We start from the raw sequence: 13,521 nt of genomic DNA, 5'->3' as shown, positions 1-13,521 counted from the left end.
GCGGGAGGGGAGGAATGGGGGGAGCTGTGCGACGGCACCGGGGGGACGGTCCGGCGCTCTGAGCGCGGGAGAGACGTTCCGGGGAGAGAAGTGGCCGGGGAGAGAGGGCCTCGAGGCGTCGCCCTGGGGCTCCTTCCCCAGGGCTGCCCCGGGCTGTGGGGAGCCATGGGACGGGCTCTGCAGAGCTCTGGGACGGGCTGTGGAGAGGTATGGCCATAGGCTGTGGGGAGCCGTGACCATGGGCTGTGAGGAGCCGTGACCAAGGGCTGTGGGGAGCCGTGACCATGGGCTGTGAGGAGCCGTGACCAAGGGCTGTGGGGAGCCATGACCATGGGCTGTGGGGAGCCGTGACCATGGGCTGTGGGGAGCCGTGACCATGGGCTGTGGGGAGCCGTGACCAAGGGCTGTGGGGAGCCGTGACCAAGGGCTGTGGGGAGCCGTGACCATCGGCTGTGGGGAGCCATGGTCCTGGGCTGTGGGGCGGCCACAGCCCGTCAGGAGTGACTGTGCACTGGAACAGGCTGCCTGGAGAGGGTGTGGAGTGGAGTGTCCTTGCAGAGAAGGACTTGGGGGTGATGGGTGATGGAAGACTCAATGTGAGCTGGCAGTGAGCAACTGAATCCTGGGATACAACGAGTGGATGTGGCACTTTGCAATATGGCTGAGTTTACAAGGTGGTGATCAGTCACAGGTTGGACTTGATGATCTTTGAGGTCTTTTCCAGCTGTAATGACTCAGTGATTCTGTGATTACCAGAGATGGCCACACTTGTACCAGGTGAGGCAGAGGTGACCACAGGCAGTGGCTTGGTGCGGCTACTGCCAATTTTAGGAGCTCTCTAAACACAGACACGGAGTCTGAGTTTAGAACAGAAACATCATTTGTTCTACACAGGGTGCAAGGTGGAGTTTTCCAGAAATCAAGCACCCCAAGGAGTAAAAAGTTACATCTTTTATACAGTAAAATTTACATGAACCTGCCTCTCCAATACATATTCTCTCTGCTCTGATAGGAGTGTTTCCATGTTACAGACGGAGAACACCACGGAGTGAATTCACCCCTGTTTGGATTTGCAAGTTAGTTGTGATGCAACAGAGACGTTTCCACACGTAAGTTTTTATTTTCTCAATAAGTTGTTTAAAGTACTTCATTAAGGCATTGTATTCCCAAAGAAAATACTCCAATTATTATAATAGTTCTCATTTTTGTAAGTGAGAGCAAAGCAAAACTCAATGTTATTATACATCTGCATGTCCCCGGGGATTTCGTTGCTCTGCTCCTGATTCATGCCTGGGGGTGGTGAGAGGGGGAGGAGGAGGCAAATCAAGCGGGAGTAATTTTTCTAGAATACATTTACATTTAAGAAACTTAACATTGTAGTTAGTTGCTGCTGGCGTAATTAATGATCGTTTCCCAGCCCTCAATGAACTCATTGAACTATGTCTGAATATAAAACCAGGGAAGTAACTCCAGCTATTATGTTACAAAGGTCAATTTGCTGACATTTCCTGAAAATAAAGCACGATGGCTTTGGGTGGAAACACGGAACTGGTGGCGTGGCTGGGCAAGGAGGGGAGGGAGATGAGATAAAGGCTGGCCTGCAGCAGCTTGTGCAGAGCTGGGAGGAGAAAGGAAATGGCAAACATCTGGTTCTGATGTTTCTGTGCAAGGCTCTGAAGCTGAAGTGTGAACTCTGCTGACAATCCTTCAGTGCGTGGTACAAAGAACACTCAAAATACACTTTTAAAGTCTATTTAAATGAGCTCAAACGCCTAAAAACCAGCCCTCCAAATTCCAAATAAGCAGTGAGAGATGATGTTGGTTACATTAAATTCAAGATTAGGTAACAGAGTTGAAAAAGTCATCTTTTATCTTACCTAAAATAGCCCCTGAGTAACATTCCTGAGCTCCTCAAGCAGGAAATGGCCTCTGTCTGGGATTGGGGATCCTTCCATTTCTGTGCTGAATCTGTTGAACCAAGTCTCTGCAGCCTGAAAACCTTGTCCCAGGTAGTTGCACAGTGCTGTGTGTCTCTGGTAGAAAAAGTGAATATCAGAATGACAAAGTGAAAACTATAATGAGAAAGCCAGTTGTATCCTGGGTTGCATCCAAAGGAGTGTGGCCAGCAGGTCAAGGGGGGGATTCTGCCTCTCTGCTCTGCTCCTGTGAGACACCACCTGCAGTGCTGTGTCCAGCAGCGAGGCCAGAGGATCACCAAGGTGATCAGAGGGCTGGAGCAGCTCTGCTGTGAGGAAAGGCTGAGGGAATTGGGATTGTTCAGCCTGGAGAAGAGAAGGCTCTGGAGTGACCTAATTGTGGCCTTCCAGTACCTGAAGGGAGCTACAAGAAAGATGGAGACTTTTGATAAGGCCTGGAGAGACAGGACAAAGGGGAATGACTTCACACTGACAGAGAGTTTGGTTAGATTAGATGTTAGGAAAAAATCTTCCCTGTGAGGGTGGGGAGGCCCTGGCACAGATTGCCCAGAAAAGCTGTGGCTGCCCCATCCCTGGAAGTGTCCAAGGCCAGGTTGGACGGGGCTTGGAGCAACCTGGGATAGTGGAAGGTGTCCCATCTAGAGGGGTTTGGAACTAAATGGTCTTTAAGGTCCCTTCCAACCCAAACCATTCTGTGATTCTGTGACTCCTCCTATGGGCGTTAACATCCAACCTGAAATTAAGTTTGTCTTTTTTAACTTTACTATAAAATTTTGCAGATTGTTAAATTAAACCCAAACTAACATTCCTGGGAGGAATCCCTTCTGTACCTCTCTCTCTGGTGATGTGTAAAACCACGGGGGATTACGGAGCTGCAGCGAGGCACCACCACTTGTTACTTGGTGACAGAAGTAAGTGGGACATCTCGCAGTAATAGATTGAAATCTTTTAATGCTGCTTTGGCACGACCCAGAAGGCTCAGTGAGGGCAGGTCTTTTATTAATAGAACCTCTCCAAGTGCTCCTTTTCACCCACGGAGTAGCCGGCGGAGTTAAAGATCCTTGTTTAAAAACCACCGACGTGGTTACAATTTAGGCAAATGCAGTAAAAGTGATCTCAAATCACATGTTAAGAATATGATTCATCAAGATCTGCCCAAATTAAGGCAGGAGTGGCAGGTGCAGCTGCCAGCACAGTCACCAGATCTCAGCTCTGTCAGGCCCACGTTACTCCCTAAAACATCTGTGCTTGGGAGGATTGTTTTTTGGCAAGTCCTTAACAGAGAGAAAGGGAAAATGTTGGGTTTTGCTTGGTTTGGATCATCTGTGGGGCAGCTTTTACCCTGTTACAGTGACTGCATGGAGCTCTTATGCTTTAATGTAAGATTATTAACAAAAATATGTGTATAGTTTGGTAGTTCAAGGCGAATCCGAATAGACAGTTTAGATGACACAGAAGTTTTTAAAACCAAACTCCACTGATATTTCTGAAGGTGTCTTCAAGCAATCTCTTGCATGAGAAATGTGGGGAGTGTGCCATATCTTGTTCCAACATTGTATTCACAAGGCTTTTCTATTTTTTCAGTTGCTTTGACTAAAATTGCAAGCTATTATTGGAAAAAAATGACATTTTTATTAAGCCATGTGTAAAAGTTCAGAGCACATCTAAAGCTTGTTGAGGAGGATAAGAATTTCCAAAAAAAGGTGACCTGATTTTGAAATAAAACATGGTGTCAGTGCAAATCCAGAAGTTGGACTGTGTGAGGTACCTGCTCCTACTCCTAAAGCTGCCAGGACTGTGTCCTTCACGTGGCAATTACACACTGATTTTTTTGACTCAGTTCTTGTATCTGACTTGCTCCAAAAATAGATCCTTTCTGCAGAAATCAGCAGACTGTATCCAACTCTTTGTAGGGGTAAATTTGATTTGTGGGCCATTTTTATTTTCAGCCACTTTTGTCTGTTCCTCTTTTTGGCAAAGGCCTGCCTTGCTCTTGGCCCTGTATGTTCTTATGTAAAGCTTTCCCAAAGCCTTGGTGGGGTTTGTACTGCCGGGGTTTCTTTAATGTAATCTTCTGGTTAAAAGCCTTTTGTTCCTACAGCCTATGGTTATTATTTTTATATATATCCCATTCACAGCCTAGGGAAAAAAATAATGGCATCTAGAAGCTCACTGGAAATCCACTGGAAGTGGATTTTTGAATAATAAACCTTCTTTTCTCGTATTTAAAGATTATCACCAAAGGGCTTGGTAGAATAAAACTGAAAGAGGTGGATTTAGGTTAGATGTTAGGAGGAAGTTCCTTACTCAGAGGGTGGTGAGGCCCTGGCACAGGTTGCCCAGAGAGGCTGTGGCTGCCCCATCCCTGGAAGTGTCCAAGGCCAGGGCTTGGAGCAACTGGGATAGGGGAAGGTCGTTAGGATTGGAAGGAACATCTGGATGTCATCCAGTCCAACCCCCCTGCCAAGGAAGGGTCACCTGGAGCAGGTGACACAGGAACATGTCCAAGTGGGTTTGGAATGTCTCCAGAGAGGGAGAATCCGTGCCCTCCCTGGGCAGCTCCAGGGTTCTGCCTCCCTCCATGGAAAGAAGTTCTTCCTCATGTTGAGGTGGAACTTGTGTTTCAGTTTATGGCCATTGCTCCTCATCCTGTCACTGGGCACCACTGGAAAGGGTTTGGCACCATCCTCTGACACCCCTTGGAGGTATTTATATGGATTGCTGGGATCCCCCCTCAGCCTTCTCCAGACTAACCAGGCCCAGCTTCCCCAGTCTCTCCTCATAAGGGAGATGCTCCAGTCCCTTCAGCATCTCTGTGGCCTCTGCTGGACCCTTTCCAGCAGAAACTTGTCTCATCCTGAGGAGCCCAGAACTGGACGCAGCACTCCAGGAGTGCCTCGCCAGGGCCGAGTGGAGGGGCAGGATCACCTTGATGCCACCATCGGAGCCACGAGCTGTCCCACTATAAGTGACACCATCGGTGCCCCCGGACCCCGCAGTCCCACCGTCGGTTCCCCCCCGCTCCCTCCGTCCTGTCCCGGCCCCGCTTGGGGCATTTCCTTGCCCCGCCCATCACCGTCTCGTCCCCTCCTCCCATTGGCCGCTCCCGCTTGCCGTTGGGGCGGCGCAGCCAATGGTCGCGCGGCGCGGCGGCGCGGCAGCCAATGGTCTCGCGGCACGGCGGCAGGGCCCGCCCTCCGAGCGGCCGGGCGGCGGAGCCGGGAGGGGCGAGGGCGGCGGCGGAGCTGGAGCGGCGGGAGCGGCCATGAAGGTGAGGGGGGAGCCGGGAGGGTGAGGGGCTTTGTCCGGCGCGGAGAGCGCCTTTCCCTCTGCGGGGAGAGAGGGAGGGAGGAGGGGGCGAACAGCGGAGGGTGACGGGGCCGGGCCCCCCGTAGGGTGTCCGGGCCGGGCCTCCCCTCAGGCCGCGGCCGCTGTCCCGCTGTGAGGGGCGGCCGCGCCGGCCCCGCCGAGCTGAGGGGCCCCCGCGCCTTGTGCTGAGTCAGCAGCCGGGCAGGGCCCGGGCTGGGCCTGTGAGGGGCACAGCGGGGTCTGCCGGACCCCGGGGCGCTCCCGAGGCTCCCGGGGCCGTCGTGCTGTCAGGGGGAAAAGCTTTGCTTGGTCTAAGGGAGAGTCAAAAGAGGAAGTTTCAGTTAAAAATAATTAAAAATGCATCCCTTCCGCTGCTGTCCCGCTGCTCTCGTAGCACCCCCCGCTTGCACAGGTGTGTGGGGGACAGCGCTCGCCCTCCCGGCTCAGCTGCCTTTCTCAGCTGGAATCCTCCTCAGGTAACACCCTGACAGCCAAGAACAGCCGCAGAGAAGTTGCAGCGCAGTGTTTTGCCCCTGTAGGACGCACATAACGTGCGGAGAGAGAGGATACTCGATGGCAGCTGGTGAGGAGAGAATATGGAAGTGGAGAGTGGTGGGTTTGGTGCAGAAGTTGGCAGCGTTTTAACTGATTCTCAAGGGAGGGAGTTTTTGTTTTATCGTGTCTCATTTGTGTTGTGTTGGTGCCTTTCAGCACGGTCTCGTTTCTTTTGCAGAGCAATCCGAAGAGTCTAGACTCAGTAATTCAATTATCAGTTAATGACCCGAGGGCAAAGGAGGAATCCACAGGTGGTGTAGAGAGGTTAAGGAGAAAATTAATGCTGCCCAGGTAGCCCTATCTTAAACCTTAAAATGACTGAGTGGTTGGCAGTAAGATAAAGAGATTCTTTCATACTAACAACATTCATGCGTCCAAAGTGGGTAACGAAAAGTTCCCAAAAATATATTTATTTAGTGTTGACAGTGATGTCTGAGCAGTTGTTACAGGCTCTGGAATAAAATAGGTCTAAGAAGCAGGTGTGAAACCCTCAGGCAGGGGCTGTGGTAGCAAATATCTCATGTCCCTTTAGTCATTGAGTGTTCTGCTGCTGCCTTGACCCCCTGAAATGACCACATTTCTGTAAGGAAATGAGTTGAATTTTGACAGACTCTTTTGGTTCATTGTTTTATTTTTCTGGTATTTGTATGTGGCTTTCTCTTAAGGTGAGAAAAAGTATTTTTCAGAAGTCCCAAGTTTTAAAACTCGGAGCTCTGATGGATTAAGTCATTGGTTTTCAGGTTCTGTTTCTGGAAAGTTAATTCCTCTTGCCTAATAAACTAGGATAATTATGTGTAACTTGTTTTATCCAGGAAAAATTAATATTGATCTGTTTTCTGTTTTTATTATTGAGAAGTAGAAAACAAGTTTGAGGATTGGATTTCATATAGAAATTAGTTACTACAGGAGTTACAGCACCACATCACTGAGCTGACGTGCCCGTTCTGGTTGATTTGGGCTTCACAGCAAGAATTACAAGTCTCAAAAGCAATTATTTTCTGTCTTTGTGCTTTGGGGAAACAAGAAGAGGCTGCTCTGGAATGAAAAAGAGAACAACTGTTAAGGGAAAAAAGTATGAAAAAATAGTTATGTTCATAGGAAGTTGTACCCCTCAGCTTCCTTCCAGAGAGAACCTGATGTGATTGTTTACCCCTCCTTTTTTTTTTGAGCAGGTTTCAGGGAGCCACCTGACAGTGATTAAACATGTGACCTGAACAGCTTGGAGCCCAAATTCCACCTCTGAGTAGAATATGCACTTTTGATAGGGAATCCAGCACTAAAGGCTTTCAAGGATAAAAAGTAGCACTTTTTTTATGTGTCTAGGATTTTTTGTAGTGTTTTAAGACTGTGTGACTCAAAACTGAAATCCAGTCAAGAGACAATAAGGTCATTTAAAGTTGTTTTAGTTCTTGTTAGACATTTTGTAAGGCAACAAAACAAGGGGCTTCAGGGAAGTCTTGAAGAGCGTTTGCCTCTCAGTGAAACCAGACTGTAATTAGCTTCTAACGAAGATTGGTTTTCAAGTTTAAAACCCAGGAATGTTTTTTTAGAGAGAGTTTTGTTGTGAGTCATACAGGAGCTGGATTAGTTCTGGAGCAGATCCTGCAGGGACAGCTCTGCATTAATCATGAGAAATTGCTGTTTCTGCCTCTCGGGTTTTGCCCCTCACCTACTACAGCCTGTCAGTCTCCTCCTTCCTTGCTCTGTGTCACCTCCTCAAATTCCTGACTCTTCTCGTGGGGAATTCGGCTGGAAAAGGAGTTGTGAATGTGAGCTCCCTGTGCCTGCGTTGGCCTCTCAGAGGCAAATCTTTCCCACTTTGGATTTCAGCTGGAGTGGAGCTCGTGGGGCTGTCACAGGATTCCTGGTGCTCTGGGAATTCACACCACATGCTTCTGGGATGACGACAGATGGAGTGAAGCAGCTCCTCAGTAGCAAAGTCACATCTGATGGGGGCCTTCAGATATTAATTTTCTGCTCTTGCTTCTTGATGTTTTCAGGCGGGAGCTACTTCCATGTGGGCTTCCTGCTGTGGATTGCTGAATGAAGTCATGGGGACGGGAGCAGTGCGTGGCCAGCAGGCTGGATTTGGGGGAGGTGCTGGCCCATTCAGGTTTACACCAAGTACAGACTTCTCAGCATATCCAGCTCCAGCTGCAGCCAGCACTAACATTGTCTGCAAAGCCTGTGGACTTTCCTTCTCAGTTTTTAGGAAAAAAGTGAGTATATTTCCTATTACATTGTATTTTTACCCTGTGAACTAATCTGTGGCATACTGGGAGAGGAGTGTGTGTTTCTCAGAAAACAAAAGCAGAAATCCAGGGAGGGAGGAAGTGCCTTGTTCTGAGGTCACAGGAAATTACTGTCAGCCAGGATTAGAAGTTTAGAGGTCTCATGTTCATTAGTCAGTGACACGTTGGATCTGGGCTGACCTGAAAATTAACGGACTCTCATTTGTGAGATACAAATGTGTTGGCTTCAGGATCTTGAACATTAAAGTAGATCTGTTTTTGAAGATGGCACCAAACACAGTGGTTGAGTACTGGAAAGGACAAACTGCGTGGTGGAAAAGGTAAAAACTCACAATACAGTATCACAGCCTCTTTCTGGGAATTCCTAGTGCAGTTCTGGTTGTTTCCTAACCAGCTTTAGAAGCTGTTGTGGTCCAGCAGCCTGTTGCTTCTTTGGGAGACAGGCAGGTGGGTCAATGCAGATAAATAAAATAGAGATTATTAATATTATTTCTGTGTACCACAACTGTCCAGACTCGTTATTTTGTCCCCTCAGTGACCTAATCCTCAGCAGCTCTTTCAGATGATTGTGAAGCCTCTTCCCTCCGTCTGTGTGTTGTTTGCCCCCCCCGTCCCAGTGTCCTGTTGATCACATGGCAGACTCTTTGTTGAATTAAGTGTTGTGTAGGGATGTTTTCTGAAGCTGATATTAATTTCCTAAAATCCTGAAAGCCTCAGAGAGTTTGGGTTTGTTCACAGCAGATGAAATGCTGACAATCTTGTCTATTCCAGCTTTTGTGTATTGTGTTTTGAACAAAGCTCTCTTCAGAAATGACATCTGGGCATTTGGGAGTATTTCCCTACCATGTGATTCATCACATCTGAGGCCTGCTTTGCATTCTGGGAATCAGTTGAGGAAGAAGTTGAGAAGTTCTTTAAAGTTTGGGGATTATGTTCTTTTTTTCTACACATGATAAGAGCAGCAACAGTAAATGCAGAAGTGTTTTAACAGACCATAAAATTGGTTTCAGCTTTGTTTGTTGGTTAAACTACAACTTGAGTACTTTATTCATTTGTTTATTCTTAATGTTTTTAACTGAGATTTCATATCAGCTTCAGTATTGCCACAAAAGCGAGGCACTGCCTTGGAGCACCTGCAAGACTGTCTGACAGGGCAGTTTTGGACTTAAATCTTAAAAATTCTGTATGTCACAACTGACAGTGGAAAAACTAATAGTAAATTCCGTAGCCTGGAGAAGGAAGGAGCAGGGCCTGGATTTGTTTTCTGTGACAAACAGCTGAATGGCTGTTTTCTTTCCCTTTAGCACATGTGCTGTGACTGCAAGAAGGATTTTTGCTCCGTTTGTTCAGTCTCACAAGAGAACCTCCGGAGATGTTCCACCTGTCACTTGCTGCAAGAAACAGCCTTCCAGCGACCTCAGCTAATGAGATTGAAAGTGAAGGATCTGCGTCAGTACCTGATTCTCAGGAACATCCCAACAGACACCTGCAGGGAGAAGGAAGACCTGGTGGATCTGGTGCTGTGCCACCACGGATTGGGGTCGGAGCAGGACATGGACGCTGGCAGGTTGCGCTCGTCACGCTCACAGACCTCGGGGTTTTTTACTCATCCCTTTTCCATGTCTGTATCCATGTCCAATCCAGGAGAACTCGCAAACAGAAGGGGAAGCACAGGAAGTGGAACACCTTCACGGGTACAGTAATTGCCACGTTTAATGGTGTAGCACTGGGGGGTTTGTTTTTGAAGTTCTGCATCGATTTAAAATAAAACACCAATTGGTACAGTTTGGAGGGGCAGGAAAAACACCTTTTGTATCTCACACCTGAAACCAGCAGACTACTAGGAAAGATTCCTAGTTTAGGTTAGAGGTGACTTAAACCAATACTGATTGGTAGCAATTGAAACTTCGGAATGTCATTGTCACCTGTGATCACCTTGGTATGAAGAGAAGTGTTTTATAAGGGAATAATGTGTTTTTATTCTGAATAGTTTCATTTTGTACACAGGGCCAAACGGAAACATCTGTAAATAACGAAGAAGAAGAAAGTGCAGAAGAGCAGGTGAGAGATGAACTATCCAAAGAACAGATTTTTGGCATGTGACACCATGAAGTGTTTAGATCTCTCAGCATTTAACCTCATGCTCTGGTTCTTCCAGAGTTCGCCGTGTCAGGCAATGAATGTCTGCACATACTCGCTTTGAAAATAATTAAACTTTAGCCAAGCTGCTGCAGCCTCACGTAGCTCCAAATGTGGGGCTCTGAGCTTATCAGGACATTAAAAACATACAACTGATGTGTTTCAGACCCCTGGACTGTCCAGGAAGCGAGCGAGGGCGTCGCTGTCCGACATTTCAAGCCTGGAAGACATCGAAGGGTTGAGTGTTCGGCAGCTGAAGGAAATACTGGCCTGTAACTTTGTCAACTACTCAGGATGCTGTGAGAAATGGGAACTTGTGGAAAAAGTCAGCAGACTGTACAGAGAGAGCGAGGAAAACCACAAGACACGTAGGTTTATACTTTGTTCTCATTTAAGACTGTGTGTTTTCTGGTTTCTGGTGTTTGGTTCTGCCAGCAGGACTTGGTGTCTGACTTGGAACGCCTGGAAAGTGGGTTTTAGCAATGCAAGGTGCCCCTAGAGTAGCTGAACGTGGCTCTAGTGATTAAACGAAGCTTTCCAGGGTTGTGCTGCTTTTTCTGAGACTCTTTTCCAAAGCCTGGAGAGCTCAGCTTTCACGGGGAAGGTAAAATTGCACAACTGAGAACCGGTTCCTCAGAGAACATGAAACTTGGCACCTCCATGTGCTTCGCTGGGTTTCAGAGGGCATTAGCCAGAGCTGCTCCTCGGCTGTGCAGGCCAGGGCAGTTCAACTCTGTCACTGCAGAGCAGAATTAAAAGCTACAGTGGCAAAAGTCCAAGTGGTTTGGTCTGAGTCCATGTTTTCATGGCGAGGTGGTTCTGTGGCTGCAGCTCAGTGCCTGGGGTTGTTCTACTTCTCTTCCACTCAGCAGCTGGAGTCTTTCACTTGTGTGGTTACAGAATATCCACAGACCAACTCCTGCTCACACAGACAAAGCTTGGAAAAAAAAAAAAATCTTTAAACTTAGGATTTTTAGTTTTTTCACCATGGTCTGATGGAACATTCAATTATTGATGAGGATGTTGGCTATTTGCTACGAAACCTGACATGTTTTGTTCAGTTCTGCCACCTTTATGGCCTACTTAGGGCTTCCACTTCTTAGTCTGCTTTATTATTATGGTGTTTAATCTTCTGAGGAAAATGTTCTGCCAAACACTGAGCTCTGGGACGGAAAACCAACATGCTCTGAATTTTAATCCAGCACGTTATTTCAGTCATTATATTCTGAATTGAAAATGGTTTTCTGAGTTTAAAGATTGGAGCTAAATATGGGGATGTTCACTGAGGGACTTTCTAGTGCTTTTGGAGGAATAGAAACTAATTCTTAGCTGGGGATTAGAAAAACTTGTGAGGAGGGAGCAGCACAGGAGTGGAGCGTGGCCGGGCTGGAACTGCCCAGGTCCTGCAGGGCCCAGGGGCCTGACCCATCTCTGTTGGGTTTCAGAGGGTGAGAAGATGCAGCTGAACGAGGACGACGACAACCTGTGCCGGATCTGCATGGACGCGGTGATCGACTGCGTGCTGCTGGAGTGCGGCCACATGGTCACCTGCACCAAGTGCGGGAAGCGCATGAGCGAGTGCCCCATCTGCCGCCAGTACGTCGTGCGCGCCGTGCACGTCTTCAAGTCCTAAGCCAGCCCCGGCTCCCCGTGGGCAGCAGGGCCGAGCCCCTGCAGCCCTCAGCTCCTTAGTTCTCAGTTAAACGTGGCCATTTGAGCACCGGGTTCTGGAGTTTGTGAAAATTTTTTCTACCCCCCTCCTGCAGGGCAGGGCTGGGCAGGCCGAGGCCAGGCCTGTGTGCAGGGCTGGCGCTGCCCCGCTGACCCGATCACCCTGTTGTTGACTGTTGGAGTCAAAACTGTTTACAACAGCTCTTGCTCTCTTCTGAAGAATCTCCTTACGTGTTCAGCACTCGGCAAGTGGTCAGCAAACACCTCTGCTTGAGCCTGTGATAGCCTGTGGTGTTCTTAGTGCATTAGAAGCAATGAATATATCAGTTGAATATTCAGCTTTTCTCTAACTCTAGAATGTACCTGTCCCGACACGGTGCCGGGGTCGGGCATGGCTGTAGGAAGCACTGCCATGAACTGTACCTGCACAGAAGCCCTTAAGCAATCTGGCTTTGTGCTGATTGCTCCTTCTGAATGTCTGTCATGACACAATGTGCTGTCTTGGCTGTTCTCTGTCAATGTACAAAACACTCCGTCACTTTGCAGGGCTCAGGGGCTGCACAGGGCTCTGCCAGGTGGGCTCCAAAAACCAGTTACTGGGTGGTTTTGGGTTTAGGAAGAAAATATATTTTTTAAAAGGGGTATTCTAGCAAACCATATTAGTGTGGTCCTTAATCCGCTCCTGCCTGTTGTAACTATTACTCTGTGATGATTGTATTCCATGTGCCGACAGGCTGTTACTGTGAACACTGATCCAGGTCACCACCTCCTGCTGCTAACGTGGAATGTGTGGCATTACTAACCTTAACTGGGGAGGGGGCTGTTGGGAGCAGGGAAAGGAAACAGGTTTTGTTTAAAAATCTCCCGTTCAGAGACTTTCACCCAAGGCTGTCACCAAAACCAGCTTCCCAGGGGCTGCTGGGGGCCCTGTGTTGCTGCCAGCCCTTGGTCCAGGGCTGAGCTGGGCTTTGTACCATCAGCACAGGTACAGGTCCTCTTGGAGCAGGAATTGTGGTGGTCCTTGTAGGATATCTGTGAGTGATGACCTGGGGAAGAGAAGGGCAAGGGTAGCTCTTCTTGGGGATCTGTGGCCCAGCTTGGCCATGACAGACTGGTTAAGTTCTCTGTAAAAAAAGAGGTGAAGAAGGACCCTGTCTCTTCAGTACAGTTATTCTTTGAGTTGATTAACATAGGAACAGTTTCTGTTTTGATTTGCCATGTGCCAGCAAAGTACCAGAGTCAGGGCTGGGCTTTGCTAGAACTGTAGGACCTGAGGACTTGTCCCTCTGCTGCTCTGGCACTGGCTCTGCTTTTTGTGAACAGTTAAGTTGGCGTGAAAGAGAGAAAGTTGCTCCTTCTCGCACCAAACACAGCTCCAAGCTCTGCTGGGTATTTTTCAGAAGGGAGCAAACCTCTCAATGGCTTTATTTTTTAGAAGTAACTTTTTAATGGTACTTAATTCCTGGAGTCTGTCCAGCAGGGGGGCTAATGAAGACAGACATGCCCTCGGTGTTATTTCCATGCTGCTCATTAGCCACTCAAGCTTAATAAAGATTGGTGATGGGCTCCACCAGCCTCTGTCTCTTTTTTTTAACCAGCCCTGGAAGTGGTGATTACTCTGCTCAGGCTTTAATGCTTGAGATGTCAGTGCTCCTCAA

General features: G+C 48.1%; 1 protein-coding gene across 3 annotated transcripts; it reads left to right on the top strand.

Annotated features, from left to right (window-relative positions):
• Positions 1-76: 76 nt before the first annotated feature.
• Positions 77-13,436, top strand: RNF34 (ring finger protein 34). 3 transcript variants are annotated; one of them, XM_027739777.2, is made up of 7 exons: positions 77-207; positions 1,032-1,109; positions 7,802-8,020; positions 9,358-9,747; positions 10,061-10,114; positions 10,359-10,560; positions 11,638-13,436. In XM_027739777.2, exons 3-7 carry the CDS (start codon positions 7,817-7,819, stop codon positions 11,823-11,825), a joined length of 1,038 nt encoding a protein of 345 aa, XP_027595578.1. In that variant the 5' UTR covers positions 77-207; positions 1,032-1,109; positions 7,802-7,816; the 3' UTR covers positions 11,826-13,436. The 3 variants fall into 3 exon arrangements, with proteins under 3 accessions (XP_027595578.1, XP_027595577.1, XP_027595576.1); XM_027739776.2 differs by having other exon boundaries at positions 1,013-1,109; XM_027739775.2 differs by lacking the exons at positions 77-207; positions 1,032-1,109 and adding an exon at positions 5,170-5,208.
• Positions 13,437-13,521: the final 85 nt, after the last annotated feature.

The sequence above is a fragment of the Pipra filicauda genome, unplaced genomic scaffold, assembly GCF_003945595.2.
Source record: "Pipra filicauda isolate LSUMZ 115617 unplaced genomic scaffold, ASM394559v2 scaffold192_size1418226_pilon, whole genome shotgun sequence".
Lineage (NCBI taxonomy): Eukaryota > Metazoa > Chordata > Aves > Passeriformes > Pipridae > Pipra > Pipra filicauda.
This window is presented reverse-complemented; position numbering and strand designations above follow the sequence as displayed.

Bases quoted from the DNA above. Each gene is read 5' to 3' on its own strand.
- RNF34 (XM_027739775.2), top strand. The intron at 9,748-10,060 runs GTACAGTAATTG...TTTTGTACACAG, and splicing joins GAAGTGGAACACCTTCACGG to GGCCAAACGGAAACATCTGT. The intron at 10,561-11,637 runs GTAGGTTTATAC...GTTGGGTTTCAG, and splicing joins CGAGGAAAACCACAAGACAC to AGGGTGAGAAGATGCAGCTG.